General features: G+C 44.3%; 3 protein-coding genes and 1 long non-coding RNA gene across 4 annotated transcripts; all 4 read right to left on the bottom strand.

Moving 5' to 3' along the window:
- Positions 1-1,479: 1,479 nt before the first annotated feature.
- On the bottom strand, positions 1,480-4,702 carry LOC125538085 (tyrosyl-DNA phosphodiesterase 2-like). The gene is made up of 4 exons (XM_048701389.1): positions 4,356-4,702; positions 3,573-3,718; positions 3,325-3,498; positions 1,480-2,458 (listed from the first exon to the last, which is right to left on the bottom strand). The coding sequence occupies exons 1-4, from the start codon at positions 4,672-4,674 to the stop codon at positions 1,814-1,816; spliced, it is 1,284 nt and encodes a 427-aa protein (XP_048557346.1). The 5' UTR covers positions 4,675-4,702; the 3' UTR covers positions 1,480-1,813.
- A 2,474-nt stretch (positions 4,703-7,176) lies between these two features.
- LOC125533073 (protein BZR1 homolog 1-like) lies at positions 7,177-8,327 on the bottom strand. The gene is made up of 3 exons (XM_048696858.1): positions 8,322-8,327; positions 7,564-7,827; positions 7,177-7,431 (listed from the first exon to the last, which is right to left on the bottom strand). Exons 1-3 carry the CDS (start codon positions 8,325-8,327, stop codon positions 7,177-7,179), a joined length of 525 nt encoding a protein of 174 aa, XP_048552815.1.
- Positions 8,328-9,036: 709 nt separating this feature from the next.
- LOC125527550 lies at positions 9,037-11,350 on the bottom strand. Its single transcript, XR_007292160.1, has 2 exons — positions 11,074-11,350; positions 9,037-9,318 (listed from the first exon to the last, which is right to left on the bottom strand). It is a non-coding gene; the product is annotated as an uncharacterized LOC125527550 (long non-coding RNA).
- Positions 11,351-14,071: 2,721 nt separating this feature from the next.
- On the bottom strand, positions 14,072-14,692 carry LOC125533074. The gene is made up of 2 exons (XM_048696859.1): positions 14,657-14,692; positions 14,072-14,545 (listed from the first exon to the last, which is right to left on the bottom strand). The coding sequence occupies exons 1-2, from the start codon at positions 14,690-14,692 to the stop codon at positions 14,072-14,074; spliced, it is 510 nt and encodes a 169-aa protein (XP_048552816.1).
- Positions 14,693-18,512: the final 3,820 nt, after the last annotated feature.

Here is an 18,512-nt window from a genome sequence, read left to right on the forward strand (position 1 = left end):
TAGATAGGATATTAGTTGCACGTTATATTAGGTAAGATATATTTGTTGCACATTGGTATTTGGTAAGATATCAATTACTTTTTTCGTGGGAATGGTAGGATATTAATTACATGCCAGATTTCATGGGATAGCGTTGAGTTAAAACATGTTTATAACCAATGGCAGTGGTGAGTAATTAGAGCGCTAAACGTGTTTGGTGCTCAACAATGGAGCGATTTGAACCGCTAGATGACATGATTTGACGGTCGAGATGGTTTGGATCTGCCGATTTGGATCTTTTTATATTGGTATCTATATTTATACCAATATAAAAAGACCCAAAGGGGCAGATCCAACTGATCTCGGCCATCGAACTAAGTTAATCCAACGATCTAGACTGCTCCAATGGCGAGCGTTAAACGTGTTTAACATGCAATTAATATCATACCAAATATTACACTAATCACATGATTAACACACAAATAATAGTATACCTAATATCCGTGTGTAATTAATATATTGTCTAAATATTAACGTGCGTTGCACGTGCGCATTTACTAGTAGATATAGATATAGATAGAAGATGAAACAGGAAAGTTACAAAGGGTTACATAGCGCAAAATTTGATTCAGACAAAATGAGCAGACCACCGGCTAAATGGTGTACTCCGCAGGAAAACTGGGCAAAGCTGAATGTGGATGGATCCTATATGGAGGCCGACGGCACTGCTGGGACAGGTATGGTGCTCCGCGATGCACATGGTGAGATTATCTTCACTGCATGTCGAGCTTTGAACACATGTGCTGAAGCACTAGAGGCAGAACTGGAGGCATGTAGGGAGGGCCTGCACCTTGCGTTCCAATGGACAGACTTGTCCATCATTCTTGAAACTGATAGCCTTGAAGCCAAATCCATGATCACAGGGAGTAGTGTGGATCGTTCAAAGCATGCTATGCTAGTAGCTGAAATCAAGCGTAGGCTCCAGGAAGATAGGGAGGTTGAAGTAACGCATGTGACCCGAGATCAAAATGTAGTTAGTCACTACATGGCTGCTTTTGGTAGGAAGGAAAATCGTACTGCAGTTTGGTTACGGTCGGGGCCGGACGATATACCCCGCCTTTGTAACATGGACAATCCCTTTTTAAGTTAATAAATTCCTTTTTATCCCGTAATTTTTTTTTGATTCAGCAGATGGAATTCTAGGATTATCCTTTTGGACGCAGCGCAAAACTTGAGTGCATCGCTCGCTCTCTCGCGCGCGATGATAGCTCTTGGCTTCAGGCTGACCGCTGACACTACGTACCCACCGAACATATACATGATAGAAATTACTCCCTCTGGTCCTTTTTACTCGGCATATTAGATTTGTATCAAGTTAAACTTTACAAACTTTGATTAAAATTATATTAAAAAAATATCAACATCTACAATACCAAATATATATACTATGAAACTACATTTCATAACAAATCTAACAATACTGATTTGGCATTGTCTATAATTTTAGTCAAAGTAGAAAATTTGACTTCGGACAAAACTTATATGCAAACTAAAAAGGACCGAAGGGAGTTACGAGCCATTTAGCAGGATATGCCTCCACTTTCAAAGTTTACAAAATTTGGGGCAATCCATGGCAATGGGGTAGAGCACGGAACATTTCATCCACCCAAGTCATGTACCTGAGCATCCATACACGTTACTTCTACTACACAGAAGTGGCCGACACTGCAGGCTACACAAGCCACTACACAAAAGTGGCCGACACAGGCTACGATCGACGTCCAGCCTGACGATGATCCATCGTAACTGCTACGCACAAGAATAAGATCACCACTTACTCTAACGGAGCACTGCTTCCATCCCGAGGGGCGATCGTCAAGACGAGCCCAAAGTGGTCGCTGGGCAGCACAGGCAGCATCCACTCCCACGTCCCGCTGAATTTCTTTCCAGACTTTGACTTATGGCTGAATTCCTTCACCTTCTCGTACGAGGCGCCGGGCATGGGCTCCTTCCCAACCATCTCGATGCCTTGGACCTCGAAATCCGGCAGCTTGCACACGAACCGATCCAGCCTCAGCTGTAGTTTCTTGTACCCTTTAGACATCATGGCGTTGGCCACCGTGTCGTACGTCCAGCCGCCTTCACCCGGCTTCAGCTGAGCCCAGGCGTCAACCCAGCCGTCCGGCAGAGGGAAGGCCCCGCCTATCTTGTCGTCCCAGTTCATGTCCCCACAGAATATCACGTTACGGGATCCTCTTCCTCCCAACAACATGAGGGATTCCTTTGCCTGAGCAGCTCGCTTGTTTCTGCTCATGTCGTGATCCCACCAAGGAGCCTCACGACGCGGGCTCTCTAGGTGGCTTGTGCCCAACACCAAGGTCACCCTGCCAATGCTGACATTTGCCATGCTCAGCTCCCTTCCCATTGCTGAATTGGAAAATGGAACGCCGCGGAAACAATCCACAGGCAATTTGCTCATCTGCATTTGTTGGCAACTGGATCAGTGAACGCGTAAGACAGGAATGTGGTTCTCACTTTCAGTGTAATTTCGTCAAAATTTCGGAAACTTCATTAACTTCGGTACATACTGAAAAATTATTGCATTTCGGTCAGTATATTTCAGCAATTTCGGTAGTACACACAGATTCAAATTAATTTTAAATTTTCAAAGTATTTGGTTGGATCTCAGTAAATTCAATTGGAAATTTCGGTCTTTGTCCAAATTGAAAAACGGCATGATTGTATCGGCAATAGCTGAAATATATCTGAAACTAAAGTTTAAAACCATCAGAAGATACACTTCTGAAATCTGAAAAGGAAAAATGGTAACAAGGCACCATCCATGGTTTCAAATCAAACACCGATTGTTTTCGCAAAATCAAACACCTTGTTCATCATGATTATTTCCTTCTTATCTAATCCAAGGTGTGTTAGTGCATCCAAATCAAACACCTTTTGTTTTTGCGAAATCAAACACCTCGTTCATCATGATTCTTTCCTCCTTGTCTAATCCACAGGATAGTGACTTAGCTCACATCAGTGCAACCTTAAGAAACACCATCCATCAGAAATATAAGATGTTCTAACTCTTTTGTAAATTGGATGTATATGGACACGTTTCAATGTGTTTGTTCACACATTTCAGTCCGTATGTAGCCATATTGAAATATCCAAAACATCTTATATTTGTGAACGAAGGGAGTACTATATAAAGTACCAACGGAAACGCTGACATACTAAATATATCAGCATCTTCTCGTGAAAAACAAAATACTGCATCAGCATCAAAACCATGAAATGGCATGATTCCAACTATGATTCTGAAACTTAGAGAAAAGACTATACCTGCATGCAGAAATATGATCTCATATTTCTTTTCTTTTTCGTGAATGGTCTCACCATATTGGAACGGACCTTTTCCGCTTCTATATAATATGCCATCTCATGTGGCATGAAGCATTTGTATTCTGCCCACCAGTCGGATTTTTCAAGAAGCCCATGTATCTCTGGTGTAACCTCCTGCAGTCTCACATGAGGCCTGTTCAGAAGAAAAAAGAAAAGAAAAGAATGGATTGTTTTGGAAAACTCTGTACCCGGAGGCATATAAGATCTGGGCTGTGGTGCTGGATAATATCTCCAATAGCAGGAATTCTACTGTGCAGTTCCATGTTCTGCCCGAAACACACATTGTACGTCATGATCTTAATGGCCTTGCTACACACACTAGTCTCAGGATCTCCTGTGGAAAGATATTCACTATTACAGCAGAAACATACGAAAAATCAGTCACAGTTTAAAGATGAAATCAGATTCTAAGTTGCATAATTGTAAGTAGCTACAAGCTGGACGTATTTGCTTTGTTAACCTGTCAAGTGGGTCGGTAGCCCTGAATGTTTCCAGTTCAGGGAAATAAGCCCTGCTAACAATTAGTAAGAGGCTAGCGATAGCATCTCATTTTGTAGACAAAAATTGACTGAACAAAGAACCTATACTGTGTGAAAGAGCACTGCATCTAGGCAGGAACTGCACACTTTTTGTTGTAATTTTGTTGGCAGCCTTTATGCTGTAATAAGCAACCAAGATGAAACCCTCAATAAATTTACAAGTATATCCATTTTCGTTGGTAGTTCGCCGTGTAATACATCTCTATCAGTGTAACCCTAAGGAAATTTCTAACCCTAAGTCCTCAACTGTTAACACGCGACAGATCCAAATGAAAAGATCGCATCCAAACAAGACAGATCCAAATAAAAAGACCGCATCCAACACAAGAGCAAAGATACTGAAATACAGTATAATGGAGAAGCAATCCCTGGCACATTCATCAATGCTAGAACGAATTTTGCCAAAAAAGAAGATTAAATCCAAGGATGAACCTTTCTTGCCGACCGTCTGGTGCGCTCCGTTGGCGCCCACGCCGGACACCTGGGCGACGTCGGGCGATGCGCCTGCAGCAGCGGCCAGGCCAGCGTCGCAGGTGCCGGAGCTCCGAGGGTCGGAGTGTGTGCACAGGGCGCGGTGCCACAGCTGCCACTGCGGCGGCGCACTCCATCCCGACTCTCTGAATCCCAGCGGCGGGATGCTCGCCGGGAGATCGTGGGGAGGGGAAGGCGGGGTCAATGCCGGGGAGAGGAGGGTTTGGGGCTTGGGGAAGCGGATGAGGCGCCGAGGCGGACGGGAGAGGAGCGCGGCCATTGGCAGTGTTTTCTGCTCACTACGAAATGAGGACGTGGTTCGGTCGGGCTGTTGGTCTTCTCAAAATCCACCTATACGGCTGGGCGGACTGCTCAGTTATCAAACGGACCATGCTCAAGGCGGATTTTAGACTAGCCACAATGAAGAGTAATATACATTAATAACACTAGCTGAATGCCTGTATGTTGTCACGGGTCAAAAAATGCATTATGATCAAATAATTTTTCGAATTAAAAAATACGTGTCGGATATGATAGGACTGGTTTTAATTCCTGGACAAATTAATTCTCTCCCTCTTATTTCTTCCTAGGCAATCGTCGTATGTCTTTAAAAACTTCCCTTTGCATCATTTTATTCTCCTCACCCTTCCTTTCCCTTCACCTTTTTCCACAGTGTCGTGTAGGCAAGCCCTATTCAAAATCTTCTATTTTCATCTATTATGTCATCATTCAAAATATTATTTGATCTCCTTTTTGAATGGAAACTTACGAAGTCCTCTCACAACTAACTGGAAAGAAACATGAACTTCGATAAGTATAGAAACAAAGAACAAAATCATATTTTCTAAAAAAAATAGACCCTCTCAAACAACATATAGTACTCCCAAACCCAAAGTTAAATAGACCTACAAGAGATGTATGCTTAATGTAAAATATCTGACTTTTAGGTCACTCTCATAAAAGGTTATTTCTGCATCGATCAAATGACTGGAAGGAGCATCTTGAGTTCAAGCAGTTCTCTTTGAAGGCGTAGGTTGAGTTAAAGGCTGTCCTCTTTCTTCTCAAGAGGAACTCCTGACCTCCTTGAGAATATAAAGAAGCTTAACAAACCAAGCTCTGTGTGCCCTCTATCTTGACCATGGAAAAATACAAACTTTTGCAAAAAAATACAAACTAAAAATTCAAAGCCAGGATATTAGCGATAGTTAGTTCAAACTCGTACAGCCCAAAAAGCAATAGTTAGTTTAAACTCTTACAGCCCAAAAAGCATATGGTTTGATCGCCTCCAAGTTTCAACATTACCTTGAGCTTTAGACATGCTTTCTGATTTTGTAGAGTTAGAGATAAAAGCTCCAAGCATGACTGAAATTTGAGAGTGATGTGATGAGTTAGGACTGACAGGAACATTCAGTAGGACAACCAACACAAAAACTACGACGACATACTACCATCACATGAAATATGTAAATGTGCGTGCATTATTTAGGTTCTCAACATCTATCTCTCATGCTCTTCCGATTCACTTTTCTCCTATCCGAGCATCTCACTGCCAATCTATCAAAAAATAGCAGCCTCCCACGTAGATGGGGCCTCGGTCAACAACGCAGCGGGAGCAGAAATCAGCCTTCAGGAAGTACTCGTCAAGCTTGATATAGACCAATGACCACCTTGATTGATGACAGTAGCCCGTGAGAAGACGTTACACTCCGGCTCACCGCAGAAGTAATTCTACACACATGAAGACTTAGAAAAAAAAAGAATGAATGTCTTAAAAAAATTAAAAGCTACACATATAGAAGTGTAAAAAGGCATAAGTGGGGACAAAATTGTGGAATAGCTCTGATGAATGCACATAAGACTATGCGGCGCTTTGATTATCAGAGAAGATTAAATGCTCGTAAATCATAATGTACCCTTCACGATCATAATCAAATCCTGAGAAAAATAAAAATTGTTATCACCACAGGCCACATACAAGATGTCTAGAAAGCAAATAGCAATTGTCATTTTGACAGCAATCAAATATGACACATTATTCAGAAAAAGAATTATAAGTTCAACGTGCAGGCAACATGATACTAATTTATACACCCACAGTTTTCATGCGTACACCATGCGCCATTTGAAAACAGAGTACTCCCCCAGTCCCAAAGTAAGTATCTTTGATTTAGTATCTTTGATATAGTATAAACTGTACTAAACAAAATGAACTTATTTTGGGACGGATGGAGTAATCATTATCAGTATACATAGACAGTTCTTGGACAAACCGAAACCTACATGCAGCTGCAATCATGCATCAAAACTGCCAGTACAAAATACATCTTTTGAATGTTGAAATTTTACGGTTTGGTAGCCATCTGCAATCATGCATCCATTCTCAGAATCATATCATGATTGAAAATCTTCCAATTTGGTAGTATGCAGATTAATATAACAAGCAACAATTTGAGAGTTGGGAGACATTACTAACATGATTCACTTTTTACAGTGTAGTTTCACCATGATAAAAAATTCCCAATTTGATAGTCTGCACATCAACATTACGAGCAACAATTTTCCACTTTTTACAAAGCAGTTCATGTAGAAGATGGCAGAGAGGATGTGGGTTTGACACTACTGATCATCTGCAGATTTTGAATGATACCTTTTAGACCTTGTGATTAAAAAAAGATGTTGAACTATTAGCAGAGATTCAAAATCAGTCAAGGATTAGTTGATGAGCACTGTGATTCTACAACAAAGTGATCAAATTTTGAGTACCTCCCAATAAGTGTTTGCTTCACCCCCTGCTGTTGGAGACCCGGAGCAGGGGCAGGTTGGGGAGGCCACGGAGGAATGGGAGGAGGTAGGCGGGGCTGGGGTTGTCGAGGCGCGTGGGGCTCGGGAAGCTGGATGACGTCGGGCTGGGGTGGTAGGAAGGCACCGGGCTCGGGAACGACGACGACGACGCACTGAGCAGCTGCGAGGACGAGCAGGTGCTCATGCCCACCGACGAGACCCCACCAAACGGCCCGGACGACGGCGGCTTGTATCCCTGCCATGAATCGAACCAAACAATCAGATCTACACATCCAAGCAAGGCTGGCTAGATCCAGGAAACGGAAGGAGAGAAGAAACATGGGATGGGGGGCGATCTCGATCCCGAGACCAAGAAGCGAGGCTTCACCTTGCGGTAGGTGGTGCCATCGTCCTCCACGACCCATTCGGCCTCGCGGCAGAGCTCCTTGAGCACCTCGTTGTTGTCGCAATGCTTGGGGAGCTTGTAGCTGTCGAGAGCGCGGAGGTCGGTGAAGATCTTGGCGGCGATGGCCCGGCGCCGGCGCTCGCACCGCTTGTTGTTCTCCCGCTCCTTCCACGTGGGCGTCCGACCCAGCCCGGCGTCCGCCTCCGTCGCTGTAGGCGGGAGGAGGCCGGCGGCGGTGATTCCTCTCTGGAGAGAATAGGGAATCGAGAGCGAGGGATTTGGGGAAGGGAGTGGGAGGTGGGATACGGGGACGTGGGGATGTGCATTGTTTTTCTTTTTTCTTTTTTCTTTTTCTCGTGAGCGGAGGGACGGGGAGGCAGTCCGATTTTTCAGGAATCGTAGGAGGGTGGGGTGGAGGGGAGCGAGGCGATCGTGAAGGTTGAACCATCATAGGAGGTCGAACCATCACGACGTTTTCTCCTTTAATACTACCTCCGTTTCAGTTTACAAGTCCTACGCGTATACCTAGGTTGCCAATTTTATCACCCTAATATAAACTATATAACACAAAAATTATATCGTTTGAAAATAGAACATCTGAAGTTTATATTGGTATATTTTTTGTAATATATGACTTGTATTAGGTTAGTCAAATTGACGACCTTGGGATACGCGCACGCCTTGTAAACTGAGAGAGAGGTAGTAGTAGAGATATACGTATTTCTAGACTATGTTACTACCTTCATAGTGGGTAATAACATAAGTGTGGTAACATGCATAGCTTCATTTATTAGGTTATAGACTCATATTGCATTGGGACATGTGATGTTACAATAACTAGCTAAGTTACTACTACTACCTCTCTCCTCATTAACTCATTGCCACGTAAGCAAATTTGCTGAGTTGGACTCGATATTACTGCTGAATTTACTCCCATTGTGGCTAGTCTTACGCACGATACTTGTGCACGACCTTCGCCCGACAGGTGAATCCAGTAGTCGATGCTTTTTTTAAGAGGAAGCCATCATGACTAGTTTTATTAAAGAGACTGTCTATTTAACATCCGGATGAAAACGGATTCGCTTTCAGCCAGATTTTTCCACCAAGTAAAGGTGGACAACTGTCCTACTGTCTCTCTGTCCTGTCCGGTGTCCCCGCTCTAAACACAGCAGCAAACAGGAGCTTAATGGGTCCACGCCCCAACTCTTAAACACACTAGTGTCATGATCTTAACGGGTGAAAAATTCCAAAGTTACAGCCAAGCTTTCTTCCCATGTCCACCAAGCTAAAGCTAACAAAAAGAGAAGAAAAGGACGCCATCTACCCACACACACACACCTAAAAATACACTCTGGAGCACTAAAAACTAATTAAATTACACTAACAATTACATTGAAAAATGCACTGTAAAAATCTTTATGTCTACCAAGAATTACAATGCAAAATCACTAAAAATACACTGTAAATACACTAAGAATTACACTGAAAAAATCCATGTAAAACGCTGAGTTTAACACTATGAATTCAATATCAAGAAAAGAGAATAGAATACACACAAAAAAGGTGTGGAGAATAAACTAAATTACGCTGACTTGAACTTAGAATTACAATGATCTTTCAAATGTAATTACTATGAAGATCACGCTGAAACTAAAAAAGAGCTATGCACTGATACTACATGGCAGTGGCACACACAACTAACCAAAAATCATTATCAGGCAAGTATCCATAAACACCCTGCAAAAAATACCAAAAAGTAAGATTAGCAACACGCATGACAACAAACAGTACCTAAGAAAACAAAAAAAAATGACCAAAAAATAATTAACTACATGCTCCTTCACTCGGATTACATGCTACTGAAAAAGCAAATTCAGTTGCTGCACACTACAGTGTAATCAAATAAAGATTATGGTATAAATACAATAAGGATTACGGTGTAACTCCACTAGGATTACAGTGTAAAACCTACTAAGGATTATAAATCCACCAAAAATTATACCATAATCAGTGTAAATCCACTAAGATCACTAAAAATTACAGTGTAACTCCATTAAGAATTACACTGTAATCCAATAAAGATTACAGTGTAAATCCACTAAGATCACTAAAAATTACAGTGTAACTCCACTAAGAATTACACTGTTATCCAATAAAGATTACAGTGTAAATCCACTAAGACCACTAAGGATTACAATGTTCCTTCAATAAGAATTACACTCTAAAAATCAAAGAGTTACAGTGCATAACCAATAAGAATTACACTATAAAATCAACTTAAACTACAGTGTAAATCCATCAAGAATTACAGTGTAAAAAACCACTACAAATTACAGTGTAAATCCACTGAAAAATGCAGTGAAAATCCACTAAGCAGACAACACTTTGTGAACAAGGCCATACAAAAGTACAATTCAAAAGCGGCAGTACAAGAATGTAAATCTCTTTGCTACTAGAAGAAGTTACCCAAAGCAAGAGAAAGGGTAGTTTATGTTACAACAGTATTGTGCATACAGATTGGGCCAAGTTCATGGTCAGTGAAAATTACATCATGCAAAGAAACAAAAAGGCCCACCACGGGCTGCAAACACAAAATGAACAGGGGCTGATGCTGCCTAAGAATTGTGTAAAAAAAACTATATGATGACAGTTGAATCTAAAAAAAACACAGGTAGATGCTATCATAATACCACGGGAACAAAAAGAGGATTTGACATTATGCATCTGAATGCATGACAGACAGAATCACCCATGAACTGGAACACTTGCTAAGAATTACAGTGTGACTCCACTAAAAATTACATTGTAATCCAATAAAGATTACAATGCAAATCCGGTTAGATCACAAAGGATTACAATGTAACTCCAAATAAGAATTACACTGTAAAAATCAAGAGTAACAATGCAAAAACCAATAAGAATTACACCGTAAATTCAACTAAAACTACAGTGTAAATCCGCCAAGAATTCCAGTGTAAAAACCGACTGAAAATACAGTGTAAGTCCACTGCAAATTACAGTGTAAATCCACTAAAAACCCACTAAAAGTTCTAAATCAAGTGAAAACGCTAGCAAGCAGGAAAAAATCCAATTGAGCCCTTACACGAGTAGCTAAAATAACTCATGTGCAAAATACTGTAGTTGCCCTACCAATCTTCCTGAGCAACAGGGACAAACTCAAACGACCATTTTAATCTCCTCGTACACAAAACACCACCTAGCCCATAGATTCAGGGGAATTGATTGCAGCGACAACCACAGAGCAGTCAAATGTATACTTGGTACAAATTTCAGCGGGAATGGTAGAGGCGAAGTGATTCAGGGGAAGTGATTCTGCGCATGACAACCAGACGAATTCAAACAACTAAACGAACACAGAGCAATCGATCCTACAAAGACAAACCCTAAACTAGCTCACAAGACATATGAGATTCGATGCTAGTAACAACGCATCCACAAATCTACACCACCAAAAATCGCTGTGGGGATTACCAGATGGAAGATCCCAAAGGGACTAAGCAGCAGATCTAACGGACATAACCGGGGAAATAGGCCGGGGCGGGATCGGGGGCCAGCAGATGCTGCAGACCTCCGGCAGGGGAAAAGGCTCGGAGCAGGAGGGCGCGGGGAAGCCAGACTCCTGACCACCACCCTAGTGAATCAAGCGGAGAGGGAATCTCCAAATCGCCATGGACCGAGAGAGCTCGCAAACGGGCAGGGGAAAGCCAGCTACAGAGCAATGACCGGCGCGGGCCGCGGTACCCGAAAAATGAGCGGACCCGATAAGAACACATCAGCTGAGAGGACGAAAAAAAGAAACACGAATCTCCAGACAGAGAACGGACGGCTCACAAAACAGATGAAAGCCAAGATTTCATCTGGATGAAAAATAGCATTTTCGTCATTAAAACTCAAACAAGGTTACATCGTTTGCCGATCTGGAGCGCGCGCAAGCGCCACTTCCCTCAGGCCCGGCCCTAGTATCATGGTGGCCCTAGCGCGACTGAGGCACGATGAACATTAACATAGTAATATATATCCTTTTTAACAATATATATTGTATATCATGCAAATATAAAGCATTAACATAAAAATATAATTTTAGTTACAAAACAAGTCGTAATACACCATCAATATGTGATTATATGATGCAAATGAGTACAATGTATTCAACTATAAATAACTACTTGAATAAATACAAACTGGTGAGGGGGGGGGCATATGTCCCCTGTCCATGTTGATTTTTGGTCATGGCCTCCTCCCTCTCCGTGAACAAAGAACAGCTAGGGTACATCATCGGCGCATGCGTCTTAGTTGTGGTTCTCTTCATCGCCGCCTGGACAATCTACCTGTGCGTGCAGCGCAGACGCGTCGCGCACGCAATCGCCGCCGACCTGCAGCGCCTGGAACCGCCGATGACCTCTCTGGCACGCTGCGACGGTGAGCGCGTGCAGGCGCCGCCTGCTCCGTAGCTGCCTGGGCCGGCATGCCATGGTGACGGCACAGGAGGGCGCCGCTGCGATCCACCAAGGCCGAGCTATGACCCGGTATACGCTGTGGACGACGATCGCACTCCATGCCCTTGCATGGCTAATCGGCCCGACGCTACTACCCGCTTCGGTTCTACAAGACGGCGTTGGCTCCGTCGTGATGCCCCCGGTCAGCCGTCCTTCCCTCCATGCTTTCCTTTGCTGACGAAATCGTCGCCCCGGCCGGGCTACTTCTCGCTTCCCCTCCGGCTTCCTCGTCGCGTCCCATCCGTCCTACGCGACTCCGCGCGCAGCCACCGGTGAGTGCTTCCGCTGCTCTGCTATGTTTTCAGACCAACCGCCCTCATCGCGTCCCTCCATCCTGCATGACTACGCGCACAGCTGCAGGCGAACGCTTGCTCTGCTGTCGAGATCGTCGGACCAACCGCCCTCGTCGCGTCCTCTCAGTCCTGCATGACTCCGCGCGCAGCCGCCGGCGAGCGCTTGCTCTCCTCCCCGAGGATCCCAGGAGGAAATCCGATGTTCACTGTCGGACTCGCTCCGGCGGGAATCGATTGCCTCTGCACAAGTGGGGCTTGGATCCAGCGGCATCGACGACATGAGAATAGGACCATTTTTATGTATATGGCTTAGAAATGAAGTGTTTGATTATTATATTAAATTAATGTTATGAACTTTTTTTAATCATTTTATCATGGTATATTAATTTATCTAATTTTGATTTTATGTTTTAATTTGCTTTATGACTTGTTGCCACGAGGGACATGCCTGCGAGACCTTGTTCTAAAGAGAACCTAAGCTGAACATTACCTCCGAAATTGAGTTAAAAGGGAAGTGTTACTCCCTCCAATCCAAAATAAGATGACACTTATCTTGGATCGGAGGGAGTACTACGTAACATATAATGCCAAGCAAGCAGATGACGAGCACGATAGAACATGTCCATGTTTCCAGATGTTGATATGTTTAGACGATAGGTCACACACTCAAACGTGTTTAAAAAAAAGATCACCAGTGTGCACCTCTTCGGCATGAGTAACCTTGGGATTCTCCGATACTAGGATTGCAGGGCGTACCGGTGCACGACAAAAAGGAGATACGACCTCGACGCGAGGAAGAGCACCTTCGGGATCCCCTTCTTCCTTGGTGGCAACCCAATCGGTTGGTAGTCCCAGAAGCAAAAGTGGTGGCCACTTCGTCCTGTGAAGCAGAGTACATCGCCGCCGCCATTGCAGCATGCCAGGGGATTTGGCTCTCAGGCCTCCTCAGAGAAATCCGGAACCAGGAGGCTGCCCTGTCATTGCTCTTCATCAACAAGTCGGCAATCTCGCTATGCAAGAACCTAATTCTCCGTAATCGCAACAAACATATAAATCTCCGCTATCGCTTAATTAGGGATTGTGTTGAGAACAGTACTGTGAGCATGGAGTTTATCAGCACGAGCAAGCAGAAGCCCAATATCTGACAGAGTTTTTGACCCAGCCCAAAAACTGATGTCGTGCCAGCCCTTTTCGGGGTGTTGTTTGACTTTGTAGGGGCCTAGCTCGAATCGCAGGATGACATGGTCGGTAGTGGAGTGAGAACTACGCCATGATTATCTTTTCTGGAGAACTAAAACGAGGTAATATTTTCTGAAAAAATAAAAGGAGGTCGAGCGTGTCTGAGCAATTTTAGCATGCTTTTCACATGAGAGGTAAGAAAGTAAGAGCTACTCAGACCTACCATAAGTTACGCGACATTTAACTAGCAAGGTATAAGCATCTTTTATCTTGCCACCCAATGCCTCCTCTTTCAAAGTTTCAGAAAATTGGGGGCAATCCGTGGCAATGGGGTGGAGCACAGAGCATCCAGTCCTCATCCACCTAATTCATAGTATCTGACCATCCATAGACGTTACGATTCTTAAATTTCTACTACACAAAAGTGGGCGACACTGCAGGCTAAGACGTCCAGCCTGACGATACATTGTAAGTTGTAACTGCTACACACACGATCAGCACTTACTCTGACGGAGCACAGCTTCCAGGCTGAGGGGTGATCGTCAAGACGAGCCCGAAGTGGTTGCTGGGCAGCACAGGCTTCGTCCGCTCGCGACGCATCCAGTAGGCTTTCTTCTTAGACTTCCAGCGGATTACATCCACCTTCACGCATGAGACGCCGGGTATAGGCTCCCTCCCAACCATCTCGATGCCTTGGACCTTGAAATCCGGCAGCTTGCACACGAACCGATCCAGCCTCAGCTGTAGTTTCTTGGACGCTTTAGACAGCATGGCGTTGGCCTCCGTGTCGTACGTCCAGCCATCTTCACCCGGCTTCAGCTCAGCCCAGGCGTCAACCCAGCCCTCCGAGAGAGGGAAGGCCCCGTCTATCTTGTCGTCCCAGTTCATGTCCCCGCAGAATATCGCGTTGCGTGATCCTCTTCCTCCCAACAACATGAGGGACTCCTTTGCCTGAGCGACTCGCTCGTTGATGATCTAAAGTTTAAAACCATCATGACATACACTTCCGAAATCTGAAAAGGAAAAATGGTAACAATGCACCATTCATGGATTCAAATCAAACGCCTTTTTTGCTAAATCGAACACCTTGTTCATCATAACTGTCTTAGCAATCTCCTCCATGTCTGATCCAAGGTGTGGTAGTGTTAGTAATCTCTAAAGGATAGTGAGTTAGCCCACGTCAGTGCAACAACCTTAAGATATAAAGTAGCAACGGAACGCTGACATACTAAAGCAGTAAATATATCAGCATCTTCTCTTAAAAAGTTATACTATATCAGCATCAAAACCATGAAATGGGAAGAATTCCAACCATGATTTTGAAACTCAGAAAATACTACCTGCATGCAGAAATATGATCTCCCCATATTTTCTTTTGTTTTCGAGAATGGCCCCCCCATATTGGAATCGACCGTGCCTGCCTCTTTATAATATTCCATCTCATGTGACATCAAGCATTTGTATTCTGGCCACCAGTCGGATTTTTCCAGAAGCCCATGTATCTCTGGTGTAACCTCCTACAGTTTCAGATGAGGCCTATTCAGAAGAAAAAAGAAAATAAAGTAATGGATTGTTTTGACAAATTCTGTACCTGGAGGCATATGAGATCTGGGCTGTGGTGCTGAATAATATCTCCAAGAGCAGGAATCCTACTGTGCAGTTCATAATCCTTCCCGAAACACAAATTGTACGTCATGATTTTAATAGCCTTGCTACACAAACTAGTCTTAGAATCTCCTGTGGAAAGGTATTCAGTTTTTCCTGTTACATTACACCAGAAGCATGCATACGGAAAATCAGTCACAGTTGAAAGATCAAATCAGATTCTAAGCTGCATAATTGTAAGTAGCTAATTTGAACTAAAATAATCACTTATTTCCAAACGGAGGTAATACATAGCTGGCCGTATTTGCTTTGTCAACCTGTCAAATGGGTTGGTGTCACCGTAAATGCCTCCAATTCAGGGAGCAATGTGTGGCAATCCGTGGGACACTGCAGGTAACAAAATTGGAGGCAATCCGTGGCGATGGGTTGGAGCACAGTGCATCTTCATCCACCTTTGTCATAGGATTCTCACTATTCATGGATTCAAACCAAACACCTTTTTTCTTTGCGAAATCAAACACCTTGATTCATCATGATTCTCTCCTCGTCTAATCCAAGGTTTGTTAGTGTTAGCAATCTCCACAGGATAGTGACTTAGCTCACGTCAGTGCAACAGCCTTAAAAAAACTAAACAAAGTACCAACGGCACGCTGAGATACTAAATATATCAGCATCTTCTCGTAAAAAAACAATGTATCAGGATCAAAACCATGAAATGGGATGAATTCCATGTTGGATAATCCAAACAATCTCAGTAGCGTACGTGTGCAAGTAGTAGAATAGGAATTCTATTCTGAGTCGGTTTGTAGTTTCCTAGTGTTAGTACGTGTACGTGTGTGTCAGGTCTGTGTTGATTAGGCTTAGACCTACTCGTACGTGTACTTGTAAACCAACACGGACACAACTACTACAGATTCCTAACCAACACGGTCGTGCTGCACCTATATATATATATGTGCAGGGTGCGTGAGTTTTGTACCAGAAAAAACGAAAAGCAATAAAAAGATTATTACGAGGCATGACACGTGCCTCTGGCTAACTTTGAGTTGCTGTGTTCATGTGCGTGTGTTCTGGTCCCGCTGTTTGCGTGAGCGCCGGCGCGATATCAAGTGCTACAGCTAGTTCTTATACGTCAAGGCGAGTTGCGCGTATACGACCAGTTGAGCTGCAGCGTGATCGTGTGTTCGATCCTTGGGAAATTCCAACATTCCAAACATGATTTTGAAACTTAGAGAAGACTATACCTGCATGCAAAAATATGATTTCTCCATATATATTTTTCGTTTCGACAATGGTTTCCCCATATTGGAACCGGCGATGTCCTCCTCCATGTAATATTCCATCTCACGAGACATGAGGCATTTGTATTCTGGCCACCAGGCGGATTTTTCCAGAAGCCCATGTATCTCTGGTGTAACCTCTTGCAGACTCACATGAGGCCTGTTCAGAAGAAAAAACAAAAGAAGTAATGGATTGTTTTGACAAATTCTGTACCTGGAGGCATATAAGGTCTGGGCTGTGGTGCTGAATAATATTTCCAAGAGCAAGAATCCTGCTGTGCAGTTCATATTAATCCTTCCCGAAACACACATTGTACGTCATGATTTTAATGGCCTTGCTACACAAACTTGTCTCAGGATCTCCTGTGGGAAGATATTCACCATTACACCAGAAGCATACGGAAAATCAGTCACAGTTGAAAGATGAAATCAGATTGAAAGTTGCATAGTTGTAAGTGGCTAAACAGCTGCCGCATTTGCTTTGTCAGCCAGTCAAGTGGGTTGGTCTCCATGTGGCCCTTTTATCGAAAAAAAAAACTCCGGTTCAGGGAAATAACCCCTGCCAAAAATTAAGAGGCTAGCATATTATCTCAACAAAAATTGACTGAACAAAGTGAAGGTATAGTGTGTGAAAGAGCGCTGCATTTAGGCAGGAACTGCAAACTTAATTTGTATTGTAATTTTTAGCAGCCTTTATGCTATAATAATTAGCAACCAAGATGAAAACATCAATAAATTTACAAGGATATCCATTTTCCTTGGTAGTTCACCGTGTAATGCATCTCTGGCTATCAATGTAACCCTCACCTGTTAAGTGTTAACACGCGACAGATCCAAATGAAAAGGCCGCATCCAACACAAGAGCTAGATACGGAAATACGTAGAATGGAGAAGTGATCCTTGGCACATTCATCTATGCTGGAACGAAATTTGCAGAGAGAGAGAGAGAGAGAGAGATTAAATCTGAGGATGAACCTTCCTTGGCGGCCGCCTGGTGCGCTCCGTTGGCGCCCACGCCCTTTTCGGAGGACACCTGGGCGACGTCGGTCGACGCCGCGCGACCCCTTCTCATGCGCAACGGGAGGGACGCAGCGGCCAGGCCAGCGTCGCAGGCCCCGGAGTTCTGAGGGTTGGAGTGTGTCCATAGGGCGCGGTGCCGGTGCCACTGCCACTGCGGCGGCGCACTCCATACCGGCGGCGGAATCCTCGCCGGGAGATCGTGGGAGGGGAAGACGAGGTCAATGTCGGGGAGAGTAGGGTTTGGGGCTTGAGGAAGCGGAGGAGGCGCCGAGGCGAACGAGAGAGGAGCGTGGCCATTGGCAATGTTTTCTTCTTTCTACGGAAATGTTGACATCTGGTTCGGTCGGGCTGTAGGTCTTCCATAAATACAACCGGGACTCCTCTAGGCAGACTACCGGTCATTTACCTAGGCACGCTCAGTCACAAAATTATCATCTAACCGGACCTTTTAAATTCACCCCAAATGTCTCGGCTGTCACCTTATATCTGGAGTGAATATGAGACACACGGACACATTGTCACCTTTAGGTCGGCCCACTCCGACATCATAATATTCTGTTCCTATCCACAATCCGGACCCCCTCAAAAGAAAATCCCATCTCGCACCAACCCTAGCCATTTGCCACCTCATTCCATTTTCAGTCCGCTCCGCCTCCCAGTAGCTCTCCGATGATTTCCGGCCTTCTCCAACATAGCAGGCACCAGATCCGAGTCTGATAGCTCCAGATTCGTCGACTGGGACCTCATCCCCTGTGGAGATGAGGAGGAGTTAGTCGTCTGACTGGCTCTCCGTCGGTCCTGAGAGGTAACCTGAGTCCATTGTTGGAGTTACTCCAGTAGGAATCCACTGCCTCCGTGCAACTGGGCTTGGAAGGCTTGGATCCAACTGTGCCAGTGACACGAGGCGTGTGACCGCGGCGGATCCACGGATGGCGAGCGACTCGAGGTACATGCACGCCCAACCGGACGGGCCCGAACTGGCCGCACAACCCCTGCCATGGTTCCTCGCCCCCACAACGTCAAACTCTGATTGAAGG

The sequence above is a fragment of the Triticum urartu genome, chromosome 1 (assembly GCF_003073215.2).
Source record: "Triticum urartu cultivar G1812 chromosome 1, Tu2.1, whole genome shotgun sequence".
Classification (NCBI taxonomy): domain Eukaryota; kingdom Viridiplantae; phylum Streptophyta; class Magnoliopsida; order Poales; family Poaceae; genus Triticum; species Triticum urartu.